Raw genomic sequence first — 18,406 nt, 5'->3', positions numbered from 1 at the left:
CAGTCTGCACCTCACTTCAAATATGAGAGTGATTGGGGCTTTTTTGATTAAGATATAATGTAAAATATACATTAAATGGGTTTTTGATGTTAAATTTAAATGGCCACAAAATCTGTAATCTGGATTATATCCCAGTCAATAAAGTATACCAGCCTACATAACACTCTCAAATATGAAAGAAATTCAATCTTTTTTGACAGTTATGAATTTTGGAAAATTCATTGAATGATAAACATAACATTTTTTTTCAATTTTCCAAGATTTTTTCTGACTTTGCCCTTTGACCTATGACCTTGAAAATGTGATCTGTTCTTGCCTATGAGGATACGAATCGTCAGTAAAAATTTCAGAACGATATATGAAAAAGTGTGGGCTCCAGGCTGTTCACAAACAGACAAACAAACAAACATAACCTCCTCCATAATACAACATATTGCTCATGCAGTTGTTAGCTGACATTTTTAAGAGGACAGACCTTCCACAGCTTTTAAATTCACCTATTTAACACAGTGAATATGATTGCTAATTAAGACATACTTGTATTGTCCATCACATGGTTAATGAATATATTATTGATCAGTCGGCACCTCCTTTTTAAATACCCAGAGAAAATCACATCCGCTCTTATTCTTGCTGGCAGGGTTCCCAGCTCTATTGGCTCGAGGTTAGTAAAACCCAGAAAAGGACAAGCTTGGCTGCGGTCAAAGAGCATACCCAAACGATTGGAGTCACTCTATCATAAATCCCTCATGTTATAAAAGATATAGGAAAGTATTAAAGTGTGATTTTTAATCTTACTTAAAGGGAATAAAACATTAGGGAGTGTGAAAATCTCATAAACTTGAGGCTCTCAGAAGCTATACACACTACCTGTATTTGATCAACAAGTAGAAATATTCAGCTTGATGAGTATGACTAAAAATAGACATCAATGATCATTAATTTTGCTATAAAAATGCCACTAAAGACTTATGAGCGACACATTGTTATAAATTTCTAATTTCAAAATTTCACAGCTTCAGGACTTTTTATGTTGGGGAATCCCAGTGTAGGTCTGACTATCTAAGGAGAACCCTCTTGGTTCATTAATTTTCACATTGTTATACAACTTCAGTTAAATTACTCTCATTGGAAACATAAAATAGGGAACACTGATGTAAATTATTGTGCAAATCCTTCACAATAAATCATGCTCAGCATCTTTAAATAATTTAAATCCACATGGATGGTGGCATTCTATTAGAGGAGGCAGCAGTAGAGTGTTATTGGTGCTCAAGATAAAGAGGAACTGTTCAGAGTGGCGGTGAAGAGGCAGGGGGTGGCAGCCTGGCAGGGAGTTGCAACTGTATCTGTAAGCCACCCACAGTTACAATCAATCCCTGTATTTAATCCTTTTCTTTAAATGTCTCTCAAACATAGCCGGAAATGTCATAATTTCAGATCGAGAAGTTAAGAAAAAGGACACTCACGCACACACAGGTCTCCACTCTCAAAGTAACCAGGGCAACACTGCGAGCGGCGCCTATACATGGTCCTCACTCCCCGCCGGTAAGCCGTCTTATAGCTGATCCTGAAAAACAGACACACCGAGACTGCTCCAGTACGTGATATGAAGTCTGACCCTTATTGAAGGGCGGGCAAGTATACAGACAGTGAACACAAGACATCCTGCAATTCTTCATTGTAATTGGCAGGTTTAAAAAGTAGAAGGGCAACAGAGAGGTAAGACCTCTCTGTAAGAAGGTATTTTCTGTAAAACAAGCATTTGGGAAGTGACTGTATATTTGATTTAGATAGCATCATAAATCTTAACAGGTTAATTAAAACAAGATCACTACATTTTTAAGAACACTTTCACTTTAGCTTGTGATTCATGTCCGCATAACAGGAGGAGCTTGTCAGAACATTAGTGATAACAAAGACCACTCATAAGAGAGAAGATCAACATTCTTGTGTACTGGAGTACAGATATCTTTGACGGTCTGTTTATTAACCACACAACTATATTATTTGTAGTTAATATAGTTAACTACAAATTAACTATATTTGTAGTTAACTACAAATATAGTTTGTATATTTGTAGTACAAATATACAAACTATTTTAGTTTGTATAATAACTAAAATAGTTATTTTAGTTATTTAGTTTATTTTATTTGAAATGAAATGCTCAAAAAGAAAGACACAGTCCTCCACAGCAGCCACAGTTAGCAGCCTCTGAGCCACCGCAGCTGTAAGCTCAGCTTAGTAACAACACATGAGCCGTCACTCAAAGCAGCCATTTCCTTAATTATGCATAACTTTATGACGCAAAATGTCTTAAACTAAGAAGTAACATAAAAATATCACCCCCCCCAACCCACCCACCTTATATCACTGTTATAGAAGCGATAGCTATAGAGACCAAAAAGCTGTAAACATGTTTATTTCTGCTCTAATGACATTTTAGCATGGTATGCTATGCTATGATAATCTGCTTACTTTTGGAGCAAGTCGCAGTTCACCAGTCAAGGAACTCCAACTTTTTCATCTTCTGGGTGGGCCTCATCTGGGACCATCAAACCTTCCCACTTGCAATTATCATATCAGTACAGGAAGAGATTCTCAAAGAAACTAAGAAAATATTCACTGAACTCAATAGTTTTCATGGTTTATGTATAATAAATAAATAATAGTTGTACAACTGAATACTCTGAAAATCATGACTGATGGGTTTACAGGTGGGTTTACATTTTTGAGGCTGTGTATATTGCCCTACGTCTCCTGGGATAAGCTCTGGCCCCCCTATGACTCATGATTGGACAAAAAGAGTATAGAAAATGAATGAATGTGAGGTCTACAACAGCAGAGCACCAATCCAGTATATCTGTACATATGCAACCACTGCTACAATGCAAATGCATCCAAATTTACCTGTGTCGCGTGCATTTGAACCAGTTGAGGATGTCAGTACATCTGGTGTAGTAGATTTGGTCGAAGGGATGAGCATAAGATTCCTGGACTGTCACAGCATAGCTAAAAGACAGAAATATAAACACACTGAGGCAATCACAGCCAATGTATATAGCTGGACTACAGAGTTGAGGATTTGATTTGACTAATGTTCCAAAATCAAGAGTTTATAGTGTGTAAATAAACTCTTCTGTAAATCTTTTGTATTATTTCTGGTGAATATATGCTACAGCCTTATTCCAAAATGGATGAATTTCATTTTTTTTCCTCAAAATTCTACACACAATACCCCATAATGACAATGTGAAAAAAAGTTTTTTTTTTTTTTTTTTTTTAGATTTTTGCAAATTTATTAAAAATATAAAACTAAGAGATCACACATACATAAGTATTCATAGCTTTTTCCGTGAAGCTCAAAATTGAGCTCAGGTGCATCCTGTTTACACTGAACATCCTTGAGATGTTTCTACAGCTTAACTTGAGTCCACCTGGGAGAAATTCAGTTGACTGGACATGATTTGGAAAGGCACACACCTGTCTTCATATAAGGTCCCACAGTTGACAGGGCGTGTCAGAGCACAAACCAAGCATGAAATCAAAGGAATTGTCTCTAGACCTCCGAGATAGGATTGTCTCAAGGCACAAATCTGGAGAAGGACACAGAAACATTTCTGCTGCTTTGAAGGTCCCAATGAGCACAGTGGCCTCCATCATCCATAAATGGAAGAAGTTTGGATCCACCAGGACTCTTCCCAGAACTGGCAGCCCGTCTAAATTGAGCAAATTGGGGAGAGGGTCTTAGTCAGGGAAGCGACCAAGAACCCGATGGTCACTCTGTCAGAGCTCCAGCATTCCTCTATGGAGAGAGGAAAACCTTCCAGAAAGACAACCATCTCTGTCGCAATCCACCAATCAGGCCTGTATGGTAGAGTGACCAGATAGAAGCTACTCCTTAGTAAAAGGTACATGTCAGCCCCCCTGGAGTTTACAAAAAGGCACCTGAAGGACTCTCAGTCCATAAGAAACAAAATTCTCTGGTCTGATGAGACAAAGATTGAACTCTTTGGCGTGAATGCTAGGAGTCATGTTTTGAGGAAACCAGGCACCATCCCTACAGTGAAGCATGATGGTGGAAGCATCATGCTGTGGGGATGTTTTTCATCAGCACAAACTGGGAGACTAGTCAGGATTAAAGGAAAAATGAATACAGCAATGTACAGAGACATCTTGGTTCATTTTTCAGCAAGTCAATGGCCCTAAACACACAGCCAAGATATCAAAGGAGTGGCTGCAGGACAACTCTGTGAATGTCCTTGAGTGGCCCAGCCAGAGCCCAGACATGAATCTGATTAAACATCTCTGGAGAGATCTGAAAATGGCTGTGCACCGATGTTCCTGTTCCAGCCTGATGGAACTTGAGAGGTGTTGCAAAGAGGAATGGGCAAAACTGCCCACAGATAGATGTGTCAAGCTTGTGGCATCATATTCAAGAAGACTTGAGGCTGTAATTGCCAAAGGTGCACCAATAAAGAATTGAGCAAAGGGTGTGAATACTTACATACACATTATTCCTAAGGTTTTTACTTTTAATAAATTTGCAAAAAACAAACAAAAAAACAAACCAACAACAACAACAACAACAAAAAAAAAAACAACAACAACCTTTTTCATGTCATTAAGGGGTGCTGTGAGTAAAATATTTGGGGGAAAAAAAATTTAATTACTCCACTTTGGAAGTTGGCTGTGAATACTTTCCAGATGCACTGTGCTAACCTCAGTTTGGGTGTTTATTAAATCATATTTTTTTGGGACTACAAGGCAGTTCTCATTATAATTTGGTTTGGTTTGGTGGGGGCATTTAAAATTATGAGTTGCTTATTGTCTCAGTAATCATGCATTAAATGAACCTAATGGATTAGGCTACCAATAGTTGCAAAAAGTGCTACTGTTGTTAGCATATAGCATTACATAAGGCAAGAATTTCACTCAGCATGAATATTGCAGCAGGGACATCTTACTGTTGATCTGTTAGGACATATCACCACACAACAAGCCATATTATACCAGGTGTTTGTCATAAAATGCTCAAAAATGATAACAGCCCTCTTAATGAATATCAGTAAAAAGAAATACTACAAAAATTATTTTATGCTTAATAATACAGGTATTTGGGAAATCATAACTCTGAAATCAAAGACTCATTTGGCTCCTTCAAAAATGTTTTCCTCTTCTAATACGTTTCTTACAGAGGCATAAGAGATAGCAAATGAGCTTAATAATATTTTGTGCAAATGTGGGAAAAAACATTAACCTCTCAATACCAAAGGCAGTGTTTCATTCTCTGAATACTTACCACCTTCTGCAGTAATAATTTTCTAAATGGTCCTACAACCACAGAAGAAATACAAAATATAATTTTAGGACTCAGGCCGGGAAAAGCATGTGGACCATTTAGTATTCCTGTCTTGTTACTTAAATTGTTGAATGTGATTATTGCAACACCTTTGGAGACTTTGTATAATCTTTCTTTCCTTTCTGGTACTGTTCCTGAATTATTTAAAACTGCTTGTGTTATTCCAATTTTCAAATCTGGTTGCCGCCTTACTGTTTCTAATTACAGACCTATTTTTCTTTTATCCATTTTAAACCAAATCTTAGAAAAACATGTCTAATAGGCTAATTACATATTTAGATAAATTTAATTTGCTATCTAATGATCAGTTTGGGTTTTGAGTAAATTACTCTACAAAGCATGCTCTGTTATTAATAACTGATTAAATACAAAGAGTAATTGAGGGTGGCCAATTATGTTGTGGTATTTTTCTTGACCTCAGTAAGGCATTTGATATTGTCAATCACGACATTTTGCTAGCTAAAATGTATTCTTATGGAATCTGGGGTTCTGCCCATAACTGGTTTATTTTGTGTCTATCAAATAGACAGCAATTTGTTTCCCTAGACAGTGTTTCATCTATATCACTTCCTACAACTTGGACAGTCTTCTCTTTCTATTATATACACATATTAATTATTTTAAAAACTGCTCCAATATATTTGCTGATGATATTAATCAATTCATCACAGATCATTCTATAGAATCCCTAGAATCGAAAGTTAATATGGAATTGAGTAACATAAATTGTTGGCTATGTGGGAATAAGCTGTCATTAAATATTCACAAAACTAATTTTGTTATTTTCTATCCACCACAACGGCGTCTCAATGCATTTCTCCTGTTGTGAAACTTTACCCATAATGTACTGCAGCATGTGTGTCCAAACATCATTCTGCATTTTTTTTTCTTCAGCGTGTAGTTTTTACTGCATTAAGTACATGGTATAAAGACAATCCTGCGTGATTTATACTGCGGGAACAATGGAACACACCAGTAATCATAAATTGGCTTTGAGTCACGCCGGGTAACGCCTCTTTGCCCCGACTTGCGCATGAACCACTTCCTTTCTGCGTCGAGCACAGGACGGCAAAAAAATTAAACAGGTTTAATTTTTCGGCGCCAAACTTGCTTCCTCCTTTGCACCCTCAGCTGTTGTGGCGCCGAGCTGCATCGTCTCGGCACTGAGTTGCTTCCACGCGGCATCGTCATAATGACGCACGGCGCAACTGGGAGCAACCGGGAGCACCCCGGTGTGAAAGGGGCTTAAGGATAGTGTTGATTCTTATTCTTTGGCTTCAAATGATCATTTGTTGCTCTCTGTTCCATTTGCCTGCACAGAACTGGGAAAAAGGGCTTTTGTTTACTCGGCTCTGTCTACATAGATCATGTTGCAAAAAGACTGGAAATTAACTGAACTTATTTCATTGATCACGTTTAAGTCCAGACTGAGAGCACTTGCGATGACCTCTTTAAATTGTAACTGTTTTTGTTAATCTTTTTTTATTTTAATTGTGTGAATTTAATTCGAATTGTAGTGTAACTTTTCTCTGTCTTGGCCAGGACTCCCTTGCAAAAGAAATTTTTAAACTCAGTGAGACTTTCCTGGTTAAATAAATGTTAACAATAATAATAATAATAATAATTTACTTTGATGTCTATGAATGCAGCCTTTGTGTGAGGACGTGTGTGTAGTGCGCTCAACGGATTTTCTTTGCAAGGAAAAAGACGGAACGACTGGAGCAGCGCCACATCAAATTTTCCCAGAAACTGGGCGACACCCAGGTGGAAACAATTCGGATGATTCAAATGGCTTTCTGTGACTTTTCAGTCGTGTGACTCTGTGAGAAATTGTGGAAGAGGTGGGCATGTCACAGCATGTCTTGTGAGACTTCAACACGAAGGTGCTTTTGCTCCGCGGTCAGCAGCTTTGGCACGAATTTCACAGCCACTCTTTTCATGGCCAAATCTTCTGTCACAATGGAATGTGCCGAAAAAGTGCTGATGTCCACCTCTTCCGCAATTTCTTGGATAGTCACACGACGGTCCCACATCACCACAGCATTCACTTTGGAAATGATCTGGTCATTTCAGCATGTTGATGGCCGACCGGAGCGTGGCTTGCTCTCCACCGTTGTGCGGACGTCTTTAAACCGGTTGTACCCCTCCTTAATCTGTGTGATGCCCATAGCATCGTCACTGAAAGCTGTCTGAATCATCCGAATGGTTTCCACCTGGCTGTCGCCCAGTTTCTGGCAAAAGTTGATGCGGCGCTGCTCCTGTCATTCCGTCTTTTTCCTTGCAATGAAAATCCGCCGAGCGCACTACACACATCCTCACACAAAGGCTGCTTACCAGCAAATGACGCAATCGACAAGCGTGAAAAAATTCACACATGCGCACGAAGGTTCAAGGTTGGCTGATGCAAGAACACGTGATTCAAATCCATCAGGTTTTTGCAAAAAATAAAAAGGTCCGATACTTTTCTAACAGACCTCGTATATGCATTGAACAGTCCTAAAACCAAAGGCCCCATTCAGACTGGGGATGGCAATCTGGCTGAAGCTGGATTCAAGCCGTGTTGCTTTCTTAATCAGATAGTGTTCAGACCAGTTGTTCAAATCTGGCTCATCCCTACAAATGCATCCAGACTCAATTTGCCTCAAATCAAAAGATTTGGAGTGAAAGTACAGGAGTGTGTGCATCTGGATATGAGAGCATGAGTGTGTGCATGTCTCTGGGTCTGGATCTGGACGTGGGAGCATGGGTGTGTAACACGTGGAAGGGAACGCACCCGGCAGATTCTCTTAGCAACAAGGTGCCATAGAGGAAGAAGGTTGTTTGCTGTGTTTTGCTCAACTCACCCTCAAGAGGTAGGCTGAGCCGGGTAGAAAAGAATCCATCTTAAATATGACTAGTGCCTTTCAGATTCAGGAAAAAAACCTACACAAACACTATGAACCTATTGCTAACCACAGTCTGAATAGGGTCTAATTAGCTCATGCCTTCTCCAGGGGGTACCTATGGTGTAAGCATCAAGTGTCTACCATGCATTGTTAGTAAGTTATCATATTCACAAGAAAAAATGGCTTCATCCTCATTAATATCTAAATCTACACAACACGTAATACATGCACATACTGGCAGAACATATAATTTACCATACAAAGAAAGGACATGAAAAGAGTTGCTAATTCATGCTAACTATTTATTAGGCCAGACTCAAAGGCAGGAAATTCAATTTGATACCAGTGATGTGGAATCATGGTGCCTAAGTAATTTCACCTTGATAAAACAATAGATAATACATCTTCAGAGCTTCCTTTCCTCCCCTTTACATCAAGAACAGAAATTATTTCTACTTATTCCTGTTAGGTGACACTGCCCAGCCCAACAAATAATTAGTCAGGCTCTATGGCTGTCATGACTGATTGGAGTAACAGTACGCTGATCAATTTTCCTGCATATTTCATCTGAAGCTGTACCTCCTCCCATGTCTCTGAACTGAGCTATGTGAGATCAATACTGCTGCATGGACTTAACAAATCTGGAACTTTGGATTTGAGATATTGTAGTTGGCAATCTGACAGAATTCAACAATATCCATCAACAGAGTAGTGAAAGACACAAGCTCACCTCTCCCAGTGGCTGCACACATTGGGGTCATCTGGGTTGAGACTCCATAAACCCGTGGTGAACCCCAGAACAAGCAACAGGGCAGAAGATGACCCCATTTTTCACTCTGAGATGAAAGACAGTGGGGATAGATAAATGATATTACCTCGATTTCCACTTTGATCAGTTCCAACATCAATACTGTCTCATCTGATGAGAAAGAAAAAAAAAACAGGCGGAGCAGCTCTATGCTTGTAAAACATGTCAATGTTCTCCTTTAGAAAGCCCTTCACAAGCCACATGTGCTCATAGATGAGATCTATGCGAGATTGACAGAGATGCTGATGTGTTTTGACCAGCAGGTTATTTCATTACATATATGGATAGAGGAAGAGCGGGACATGAACAAACATGACAGTGATAGATTGGACACACATCTTACCTTGGCAAATCACTTGTTAATGCTTGCAGACTGTTAGCAGTAAGTAAAGCCACTTTGACACTTGCACAAATTTGATACTTGCACAAATCTGATCCTCGCACTGGCACGCAATCTTGCGTGCTAATGAGTAAACCTGTCGTAAACTGTTGCAAACTGTGCATAAACTGTGAGGCCCTGCATGCAATGACTCACACTGACATGCAGTGTTTGCCAATGGGTTGCACAATGTTCACGACTAGTTCAGATAAGTGGCACGAAATTTATGCGTGCCATAAATTTTGAACATTTCAAAATTTTCTTTGTGCACTGGCATGCAGCCGCGCACAGATTATGCACAGTTTACATTGAGTTTACTCATTAGCACGCAAGATTGCGTGCCAGTGTGGGGATCAAATTCGTGCAGGTGTCAAGGTGGCTTAACTCAGTAGTATCTGGTCTGTGGCAGTCTGGCTCAGTCCAATAAAAATTATGTGAGAATGGAAATCTCACACTCTGCTGTAGCACTATAAGGACTCCTGAGTCACCTGCATGTTTTTGTATGAGTCTCACAGTGTAATATACAGTATGTACATGATTGAACTGGGTTCTCACTTATATGTCAAGAAGAAGTAAGTCCTATATAGTGTAGGCTCTGAGGCCAGTTGGTGCTGGTGCTTATCTCCTGATTCTGCAGCATTCGGTGGACGACTCCCACTGAACTGTACACCAAGCCAATGCGGTTACTTTCCCATGATGCCAGGGCTGGTGCCTCTTTACAGCTAAGTTTACTGATACAACCTAGATGAAGTGTCCTGTCCAAGGCCAGAGACAGGTAGCATGAGCAGGCTTCAAACCAAGGTCTACATATTGGCAGGCCAGCTCCTTAATTACATTTTTTACAAATTAAGCAGACCTCTGTGTTAATATGTGTCCAATCAAGTTCTTGTTCAAAACTACCCATCCAGACTGTTAACACTGTACTCTTAAACACAGACTGGTGAAACAGTTTACAAATATAACTGGTTACTCCAGTAATGGCTATTTTTAAGATATACTGGTCAGTTTATGACAAGTGCATTGGTCTTCCCCAATACCACACTGTTGGCACAGTGGACAGTGCTACACTTTTTCTGATTTTGGGAAACGATGAACTTCCCACAATCTTTGACTGCAAGTCGACCAAAGTTAGGGCCCCTTCACACATAGTATGAATAAGTACAAATCAGGGTGAATCACTGCGGAATAGCTCATATAAGCAAACCATAAAACGAATCCGCTGCAACGGTTACGTGCCCGACACCGTCGCAGCGGGAAGACAATGTGAGCAGCTGGAGCATGTGTAACCATATCGCGCAGCTACTGTTAAAAAAAAAGAAAGAAAAATACAAGCCACCCACTGGATTCAAACCTACAATTTACAAAAGCTCTAATTGCCAGCCACAAACTTTACCACTGCGGTACCATCGCTGACCTGTAAATGGTGCGGAAAAATGCCGGAAATCAACAAGGATATAGATGACGTGTGCTGTGTGTGGCCGCTGTAGCCCGGCGCAAAGGCGAAAGATGTTTTATGTATTTCCATGTGAGGACAGTAGGCAGAGACATGCGCCTCATAGAGGAATGTTGTAAGTTCATGTCCTTCAAAACACGGTACGTATTCTCCAGATTGGACATCCAGGAGCAGAGATCACAACAGCAGCGGCTGTGAGCTGACAGACAACTCTCCGTGCTGTGTGCGATCAGACCTCGCTGTCCAGCTCCCATGTCATCAGATCTGTACCTACATATAAGCATTTTATTCAACCGTACCCCCCCACCCCCCGGCATGCCACGTGTGTTGGAGGGAGCAGACTCACGCACACACGCGTGAGACACATGCATCACATGTGTGTTGCTTTTTGCAACGCCACATTCATGGGGGCACTTACGCAAATTTCACATCCAGCTTGACAGTGATCGTCTGCTATTTTCATGCTAAAAGCGCGAATGGCCACACATTTTGTAAGTGCCAAGCGAGCGGTGTTGGATGTTCGTGTGTGTCACCTGGATTTTGGCCAACACCTGCTGCGAGAGGGATCAAATGGGTTCTCACAGGGCACACTGTCTTTCAGCCGCTGGTGTGCGCAAATAGTTGTAGCAACAGGTGTTGGAGGCAGCTCAGATTTTACACGTATTGCATATACGTGCCTTGAAAAATAATTTATGTCTGCAGGATTGGAATTTCATTTATACGGAGAACAATGCTAATTTAGCATATGTCAAATTCGAAAATATATTTCTTGATATATATAACAAAAATTGTCCAATTTTACATTGTAATGTAAATAACAAGTATAAGGCCCATTCATGGAAAACAAAGGGACTGCAAAAGGTGTGTAAGAAGAAAAATATGTTATATAGAGAGCTTATTAGAAGTAAATCAAGAGAGGCTGAGATTAAATATAAGTACTATAAAAATAAATTAACAACCATTATTCGGAATTGTAAAAAAAATCATACTTTGGAAAAATTCTAATTGATAATAAAAATAACATAAAGGAAACATGGAAAATACTAAATAGTATTTTAAGAAATAAACCCAAATCAAAGAATTACCCAACTTACTTTACTTATAACAATAAAAATGAATATGACTTGAACCAAGTAGTGAATAATTTTAATAAATTTTTTGATAATGTTGGGCCAGATTTAGCAGTTGACATTCCACACACTACATGGGTAAACCAGCAATTAATTGAGAGAAATCCACATACAATGTTTCTTTGCCCGGTTGATGAAAGGGAAATTATTATGATAGTCAGCACATGTAAAATTAAAAAGTCAACTGATCATAATGATGTACATATGACCTTATGAAAACAGATAATTCCAGAAATTGCTAAACCATTAGCATATATATTTAATAAATCATTTCAAATGGGAATTCTTCCAAATGGTATGAAAGTGGCAAAGATGATACCTTTATTTAAATCTGGTGACAAACATCTTTTTACTAAGTGCAGGCCTGTGTCTTTATTGTCACAATTTTCTAAGATACTGGAAAAACTTTACAATAACAGACTGGATAGATTTATTGAACTTCACAACCTGCTTAATCAATATGGGTTCAAAGTGAAAAGGTACACTGCTTTGGCTTTGTGCAATGCAATTGAAGAGATCAATAAACGTGGGCCAAAGGGAATTAGTGATAGGTCTATTTATTGACTTAAAAAAGCATTATGACACAATCAATCATAACATATTATTTCACAAGTTGGAACTTTATGGGATTAGAGGAGTGGCTCTGAATTATATTAAAAGTTATTTGCAAAACTGTTCTGCATATCTGGACATCATTTGCGGGGTTCCCCAGGGCTCTGTGCTGGGACCAAAATTATTTATTTTATATATTAATGATTTATGTAAAGTTTCCAATGTGTTTAAAGTAGTTCTCTTTGCTGATGACACAAACCTATTTTGTACTGAGAGAAATTGCAGTAATTATTGTTTGATTTGAGAACTGAAATAAAAAAGTTGAAGAGTTGGTTTGATATGAACAAACTGTCATTAAATTGGTCTAAAACTAAAATGATGTTATTTGGAAATTATAAACAGGATGTACAAATACAATTCAATATACTTGGGGTAAAAATAGATTGTGTCAAGGAGAATAAGTTGTTAGGTGTGATTACTGATTATAGAATTAACTGGAAAGCACATATTGAATATATCCAAAAGAAAGTTTCTAAAAGTATTGCAGTATTAAATATGGCAAAGTACAGTCTAGATGGTAAATCACTACATACTTTGTATTGTACATTGATCGCACCTTACTTGACTTACTGTGCTGAAGTATGGGGTAATAACTATAAAACTACATTACAATCATTATTCATCCTTCAAAAAAGAGCATTAACAATAATTCACAATTCAGGGTTTCGGGATCATACCAATCCGTTGTTTATTAAATCAAAGATATTAAAACTTTATGATATGATTTCATTTGACTGTTCAGTTGATGCATAAAGCGAGAAATAAACAATTACCTTTCAGAATTCAAAAATATTTTATGCAGAGAGAAGGAATGTATAATTTAAGGGGTTCGTTTTATTTTAAAATTGCTGGTGAAAGATAACTAGGAGGTGCTTCTGTGTCTCTCTTTGTGGTCCAAAAAATGGAATAATTTACCGGAGAAACTTAAGCTATGTCCAGATATTAATCGGTTCAAATATTTATACAGAGAAATTTTCTAGATATGTATTAGATGAATATGGTTGAGTTGTGTTATATGTAGATTCCGTTATACTGGAACCTTTGTTTTTTGTTTTTTGGGAGTTATCTGGAGAAAGATTTGACTTCTTTTATCTGTAGCTATGTGCTGCTGTTGTTCAGATTGTGTTGGATATAAATGTCTATGAAGGCATATATGCCTGGTTTGATTTGATTTTATATAGGGGGGTAGGCGTTGATAAGCACTGCTTCTGCCTACGCCTTTAGGGATCATGTATTTTGTTTATTTTCTTCTGTTATGAGTTTGGTTGTTTGTATATGAGTGACTTTCTGTTATGCATGGGTGTCTAATAAATTCAATTCAAATTAAAAAATTCATATGATTCCTCCTTCATGCGCAATTCGACCACATTTGTACTATGTGTGAAGGGGCCCTTAAGTATGTTTTTGAGTCTCAAAATTGAAAAATATGCACACTAACAGTGTTAATAATCTGGATTGGTTGTTCTGAAAAGTAACTTGACTGGACACATAGCAGCACTGAGGACTGGTTAATTTCAACTACTATAGTTCACTTTTGGAGTGCACTGAGCTACCTCCAGCTGCTTGGACAGGAAAGTGTGGGATGTGCTGCTTGTTCTGCTGCCACCGAGACCCAAACCCAAATAAGTTGCAGGAAATGAATGAATGAATGAGCTATCTCCTCAGTGAGTGAATGAGCGAAGTCTAAATCTCACCTCTGCTCTCATATGTCAAGGTGGAGACTGAAATCTTCAAATTACATGGAGTCTCTACCAGTAGAAACGACTTGCTAGTTGTGAACAGAAATTTCTACTGGTGGTACTGACTGCATGTGTGTGTGTGTGTGTGTGTGTGTGTTGGGGTGGGGGGGGAGGGGGGGGAGGAGATAGATGTTGGCAACATGGACTTAAACAGGTGGCTAAAATATTGTTTTAACCACAACATAAAATTCAAGTTGCTATCAAGTTGCTTGGAAAGCCTTGTTGCTAATGGTAGGGTCCTGCTGTCCACAGCGGCCATTGTTTCTTATTTTTAATCGCGTAATTGTAAAATCCATTGATGACCAAAAGCCAGAGAGATGAAAGACAAAGTTGGATGAAAGTTTGAGTTTCATGAGTTGACACTGAGGGCATTCCAGCTGAAACTTCCTGCTCATAACTGGGGAATTACAACCTTCGAGTGCAACTGGAACACACCATTACCCCCAAAAACCATCGCATCTCCTACACAGTACTTCACATGCATTAGGTTGTATGTGCTCAGTATACCGGAGTAACTGTGTCAATAACAGGCATCCCATTGGTTCAGCTAATCTTCTGCACTGACAGCAGCATGTAGTTCACTCACATGTGAAGATAAATCAATCAGCACTCCACTTTCTCTAAGTAACAGTTCTTCTGAGTGGTCAGAATTTAAAGTCCTGCTCATTTCTCTAACAGGACGGTTAATCAAAATACACGTTACAAGCTACTGCTGCTCTTATAGTCAGTCCTTTCTCTGGAATAATCCTGTTAAATACTACAGTGAACCTGCTTGATTGACTCGAAAGCTTTTATCACCCAGTCATTTTTGTGAATGGCTTTGGACAAGTGGAAAACCACATCATAACCTATGACGTGACATTTTTTCAAAACAGACAAGCCTGCGGCATGAGGCCAAATGGTGATAAATTCAGGATTATACTGAATATGGCCTAGATGAAGTGAATCAATGGCTTTTAGTGGCAGTCAGAATGATGGCTAGGAGCAAAGTCACTGGGGTATTAGACAGTAAGGGAGCTAACACACTGTTCAAAACTCACCTAATATCACAGCCTGTGGTCCTGGGATGTTTTTGGTGGATGCAGAGGGGACTTTGGAAGCACAAAGTGACAGAAGCACCGCTGTGCTCGGAAACACTGACTAGCTGGGAGAGGTGATGACAGGTTGCAGATCTGTGGGAGAGAAGAAAAATAATGAGCTTATGATGACACACACAAGACCTTGTTCGCTCTCACACACAAGTGCACAAAAAAGGAAAAAAAAAACTATAAATTTCTTATGGGATCAAGAATGCCAACAGGGTCAGAGTTCACAAAGCTGCTGTTGAAAGGCCAATTTACTGTCTGCAGCCTCTACATCCGACCACATAGGCTTGATTTTCCATCATCCCTCCTGTCTGCAAACAAAAAAAGCAAACCCTACATTAACTCAAGAGGTGATGATACAATGAACTTGGTTCACACTCCAATTTTGACAACTGGCTTGTTCACAATGCAGCCAATCACATTATCTGTGATCATAAATAAAGCCTATGCTGAGGTTATTACAGTGACAAGCACAAACAGAACTGTGATGTGTTTTTCATCACTCTCTCGCCTTAATGATTCCACTCGAAGGTCACAGGACATGCTCGTGAATGAAGATGTAAACACAAATTCAATAAAGTATTCTTAGGGGAATTAATTATTCATTGTTATTTTGTTGTTTGTAACTCTACTGCATGATCAGTTTAAGATTTCTCTGTGATTCATTTATGAAGAAGTAAATACAACCTGCCTACAGGCAAAAGAATGATGAAAGAAAGAAAGAATGAGAAAGATAAAAAGTTTTTGTATGTGTGAGGTGCTGGTCCAGAGGTTCCAGAGGTAGGCTTTTGATGATCCTAGGACTGACGTAGGGTCCTCAACCTGCAATTTGCTCCCAGTGTGCATTTGAATGCCTTGCATTTGCCCGGAGTTTCAAATACCGCAAAATCTCAGACTTCACTGTTCTGTGAGATGTCACTGATGTTGTCCATTTGGCTGCTCCCATTTTCTGTTTGGGGTAGCCACAGCAGGTACAGCCAGATCCACACTGGTATTTGGCACAAGTTTTACGCTGGATGCCCTTCCTGATGCAACTCCAGTGTTACCTGGAGAAACACACACAGCCGCTGGTGTTCCAAAGAGGTCTCCCATCCAAGTACTAACCAGATCCTGCACTGCTTAGCTTCTGAGATCTGATGGGATCAGGCTGACACAGAGCAGACTGGCTGCGTGCTCTCCGAGATGTCAATAACATTGAAAAATGCATTGAGACGGTCAGACGATGATGCAATTTAACCACTGCACACAGACAACAGCATTAATAACACAAGGTAAAACTCTGTGTATTTTGTGCCTAAAACTCTTGTGAATATATTATCTGGGTTTTTAGACATTGTTATTGTGTTTGTTTTATGTAAACATGCGAGAATCTCAGGTTGTTTCTCCGTTATTTTCAATGGGAATTGCCGTGAGCCACGATCGCTTCTTGTTCATGTCATTGTGGGGGAAAGTTAAGTTTGCTCTTTAACACCCTGTTTATTGTCCTTTATAACAGTGTTTGTCCTGTTTGTTTCAGAGTAACATATATAAGATATCTGAAATTCAGTTTGCATTTATGAAGTTCCATGCAGGTTGAAGATAGCACACACAGAGTATTTGAAATATTTGTTTTAGTAGGTGTTCAGGGGTCTCATGGATGCAGTCTCTTATAAATGTGATGAAAGGCATAAAAATGTACATTTTGGTAGTATAATGTTCTTTTACAATTGTTGTCATGTGGTGTCTCTATGTTATTTTCACTACTGTGCCTCTGTGGCATGAGAGGGATTATGGGATATGTCAATAGGGTGAATGACAGCATGCTGGCATTTGTGTATGTGTGCGTGTGCATGTGCGTGTGTGTGTGTCACTGAGTGAATGTGAGGTATCAGTATACAGCACTTTTGAGCATCTGCATTGGAAGAAAAAGTGCCACAGACATACACTCCATTTAATTTTAAATCTACATTGAATATGAGGATACCAAAATCAAATAATCTGACAGTTGAAAGACTATAATCACCCACATCAAAAAAAATCAGTACAAATTAGAGCCCTATCTTGGTTAGGTATAGTGCAAAGTGTAAATAGCATAGTGCATGTGTGTTCAGTATATGGTCGACTCCACTTTCCTATTTCCCCTATTTTCTGGAGAAAGGTCATGGGTTATTTTACCAGTTTGGGAGGTCCTGCAACTTACACTGTGGTGCGAATTATATAGTGGAAAATCCCATGTCCGCTAATAATAATAAGAAAAAGAAGTTTAAATATGGTTTTCCCAGGAATCAAAGCAAAATAAAAAAATTAATTCCAATGATAAAAATACACTATAACAATGCATAAATAAAAAATAAAAAACTAAGAAATCAAACGTATTCACAGCCTTTGCCATGAAGCTAAAAATTGAGCTCAAGTGCATCCTGTTTCCCCTGATCATCCTTGAGATGTTTCTACAGCTTAATTGGAGTCCACCTGGGGGAAATTTAGTTGATTGGACATGATTTGGAAAGGCACACACCTTGTTTACATATAAGGTCCCACAGTTGACAGTGCATGTCAGAGCACAAACCAAGCATGAAGTCAAAGGAATTGTCTGTAGATCTCTGAGACAATTTTATCTAGAGACATAAATTTGGGAAGGAGTACAGAAATATTTCTGCTGCTTTGAAGGTCCCAATGAGCACAGTGGCCTCCATCATCCATAAATGGAAGACGTTCAGATCCACCAGGGCTCTTCCTAGAGCTGACCGCAGATCTAAACTGAGCAATCGGGGGAGAACCAGTCCCCCCCCCCCCCCCCCACCACCTTTTTTGGGTGTTTTGTTTGTTTCTTGTTTTAAAAAAGATAAATAAATGTAAAAAAATACAGTGATCAGTGGTAAACATAATCAACCGATTAAGAGTGATTAATTAACAGTGAAAGTTTTCTGTTTCCTGTTTCTTCAGCTTTATAAAAACCTTCTAACTGTTAGA

The 18,406-nt window shown here is 38.9% G+C and overlaps 1 protein-coding gene and 1 pseudogene across 5 annotated transcripts in view; both read right to left on the bottom strand.

Annotated features, from left to right (window-relative positions):
- megf11 (multiple EGF-like-domains 11) overlaps nt 1-15,569 on the bottom strand; it is a 219,027-nt gene extending 203,458 nt beyond the window's left edge. For all 5 annotated transcript variants that reach the window (XM_034176419.1, XM_034176420.1, XM_034176421.1 and 2 more), the window contains exons 1-4: nt 15,410-15,569; nt 8,979-9,084; nt 2,912-3,013; nt 1,470-1,570 (exon numbers count right to left, since the gene is read on the bottom strand). In XM_034176419.1, coding sequence (XP_034032310.1) covers nt 1,470-1,570; nt 2,912-3,013; nt 8,979-9,076 — 301 coding nt within the window. In that variant the 5' untranslated portion in view covers nt 9,077-9,084; nt 15,410-15,569. The remainder of the gene's footprint in view (nt 1-1,469; nt 1,571-2,911; nt 3,014-8,978; nt 9,085-15,409) is intronic.
- Nucleotides 15,570-16,509: 940 nt separating this feature from the next.
- On the bottom strand, nt 16,510-16,628 carry LOC117516414 (annotated as a pseudogene).
- Nucleotides 16,629-18,406: the final 1,778 nt, after the last annotated feature.

This window comes from Thalassophryne amazonica, chromosome 8 (genome assembly GCF_902500255.1).
Source record: "Thalassophryne amazonica chromosome 8, fThaAma1.1, whole genome shotgun sequence".
NCBI lineage: Eukaryota > Metazoa > Chordata > Actinopteri > Batrachoidiformes > Batrachoididae > Thalassophryne > Thalassophryne amazonica.
The sequence above is the reverse complement of the archived record's forward strand: the minus strand, read 5'-3'. Positions and strand labels throughout refer to the sequence as shown.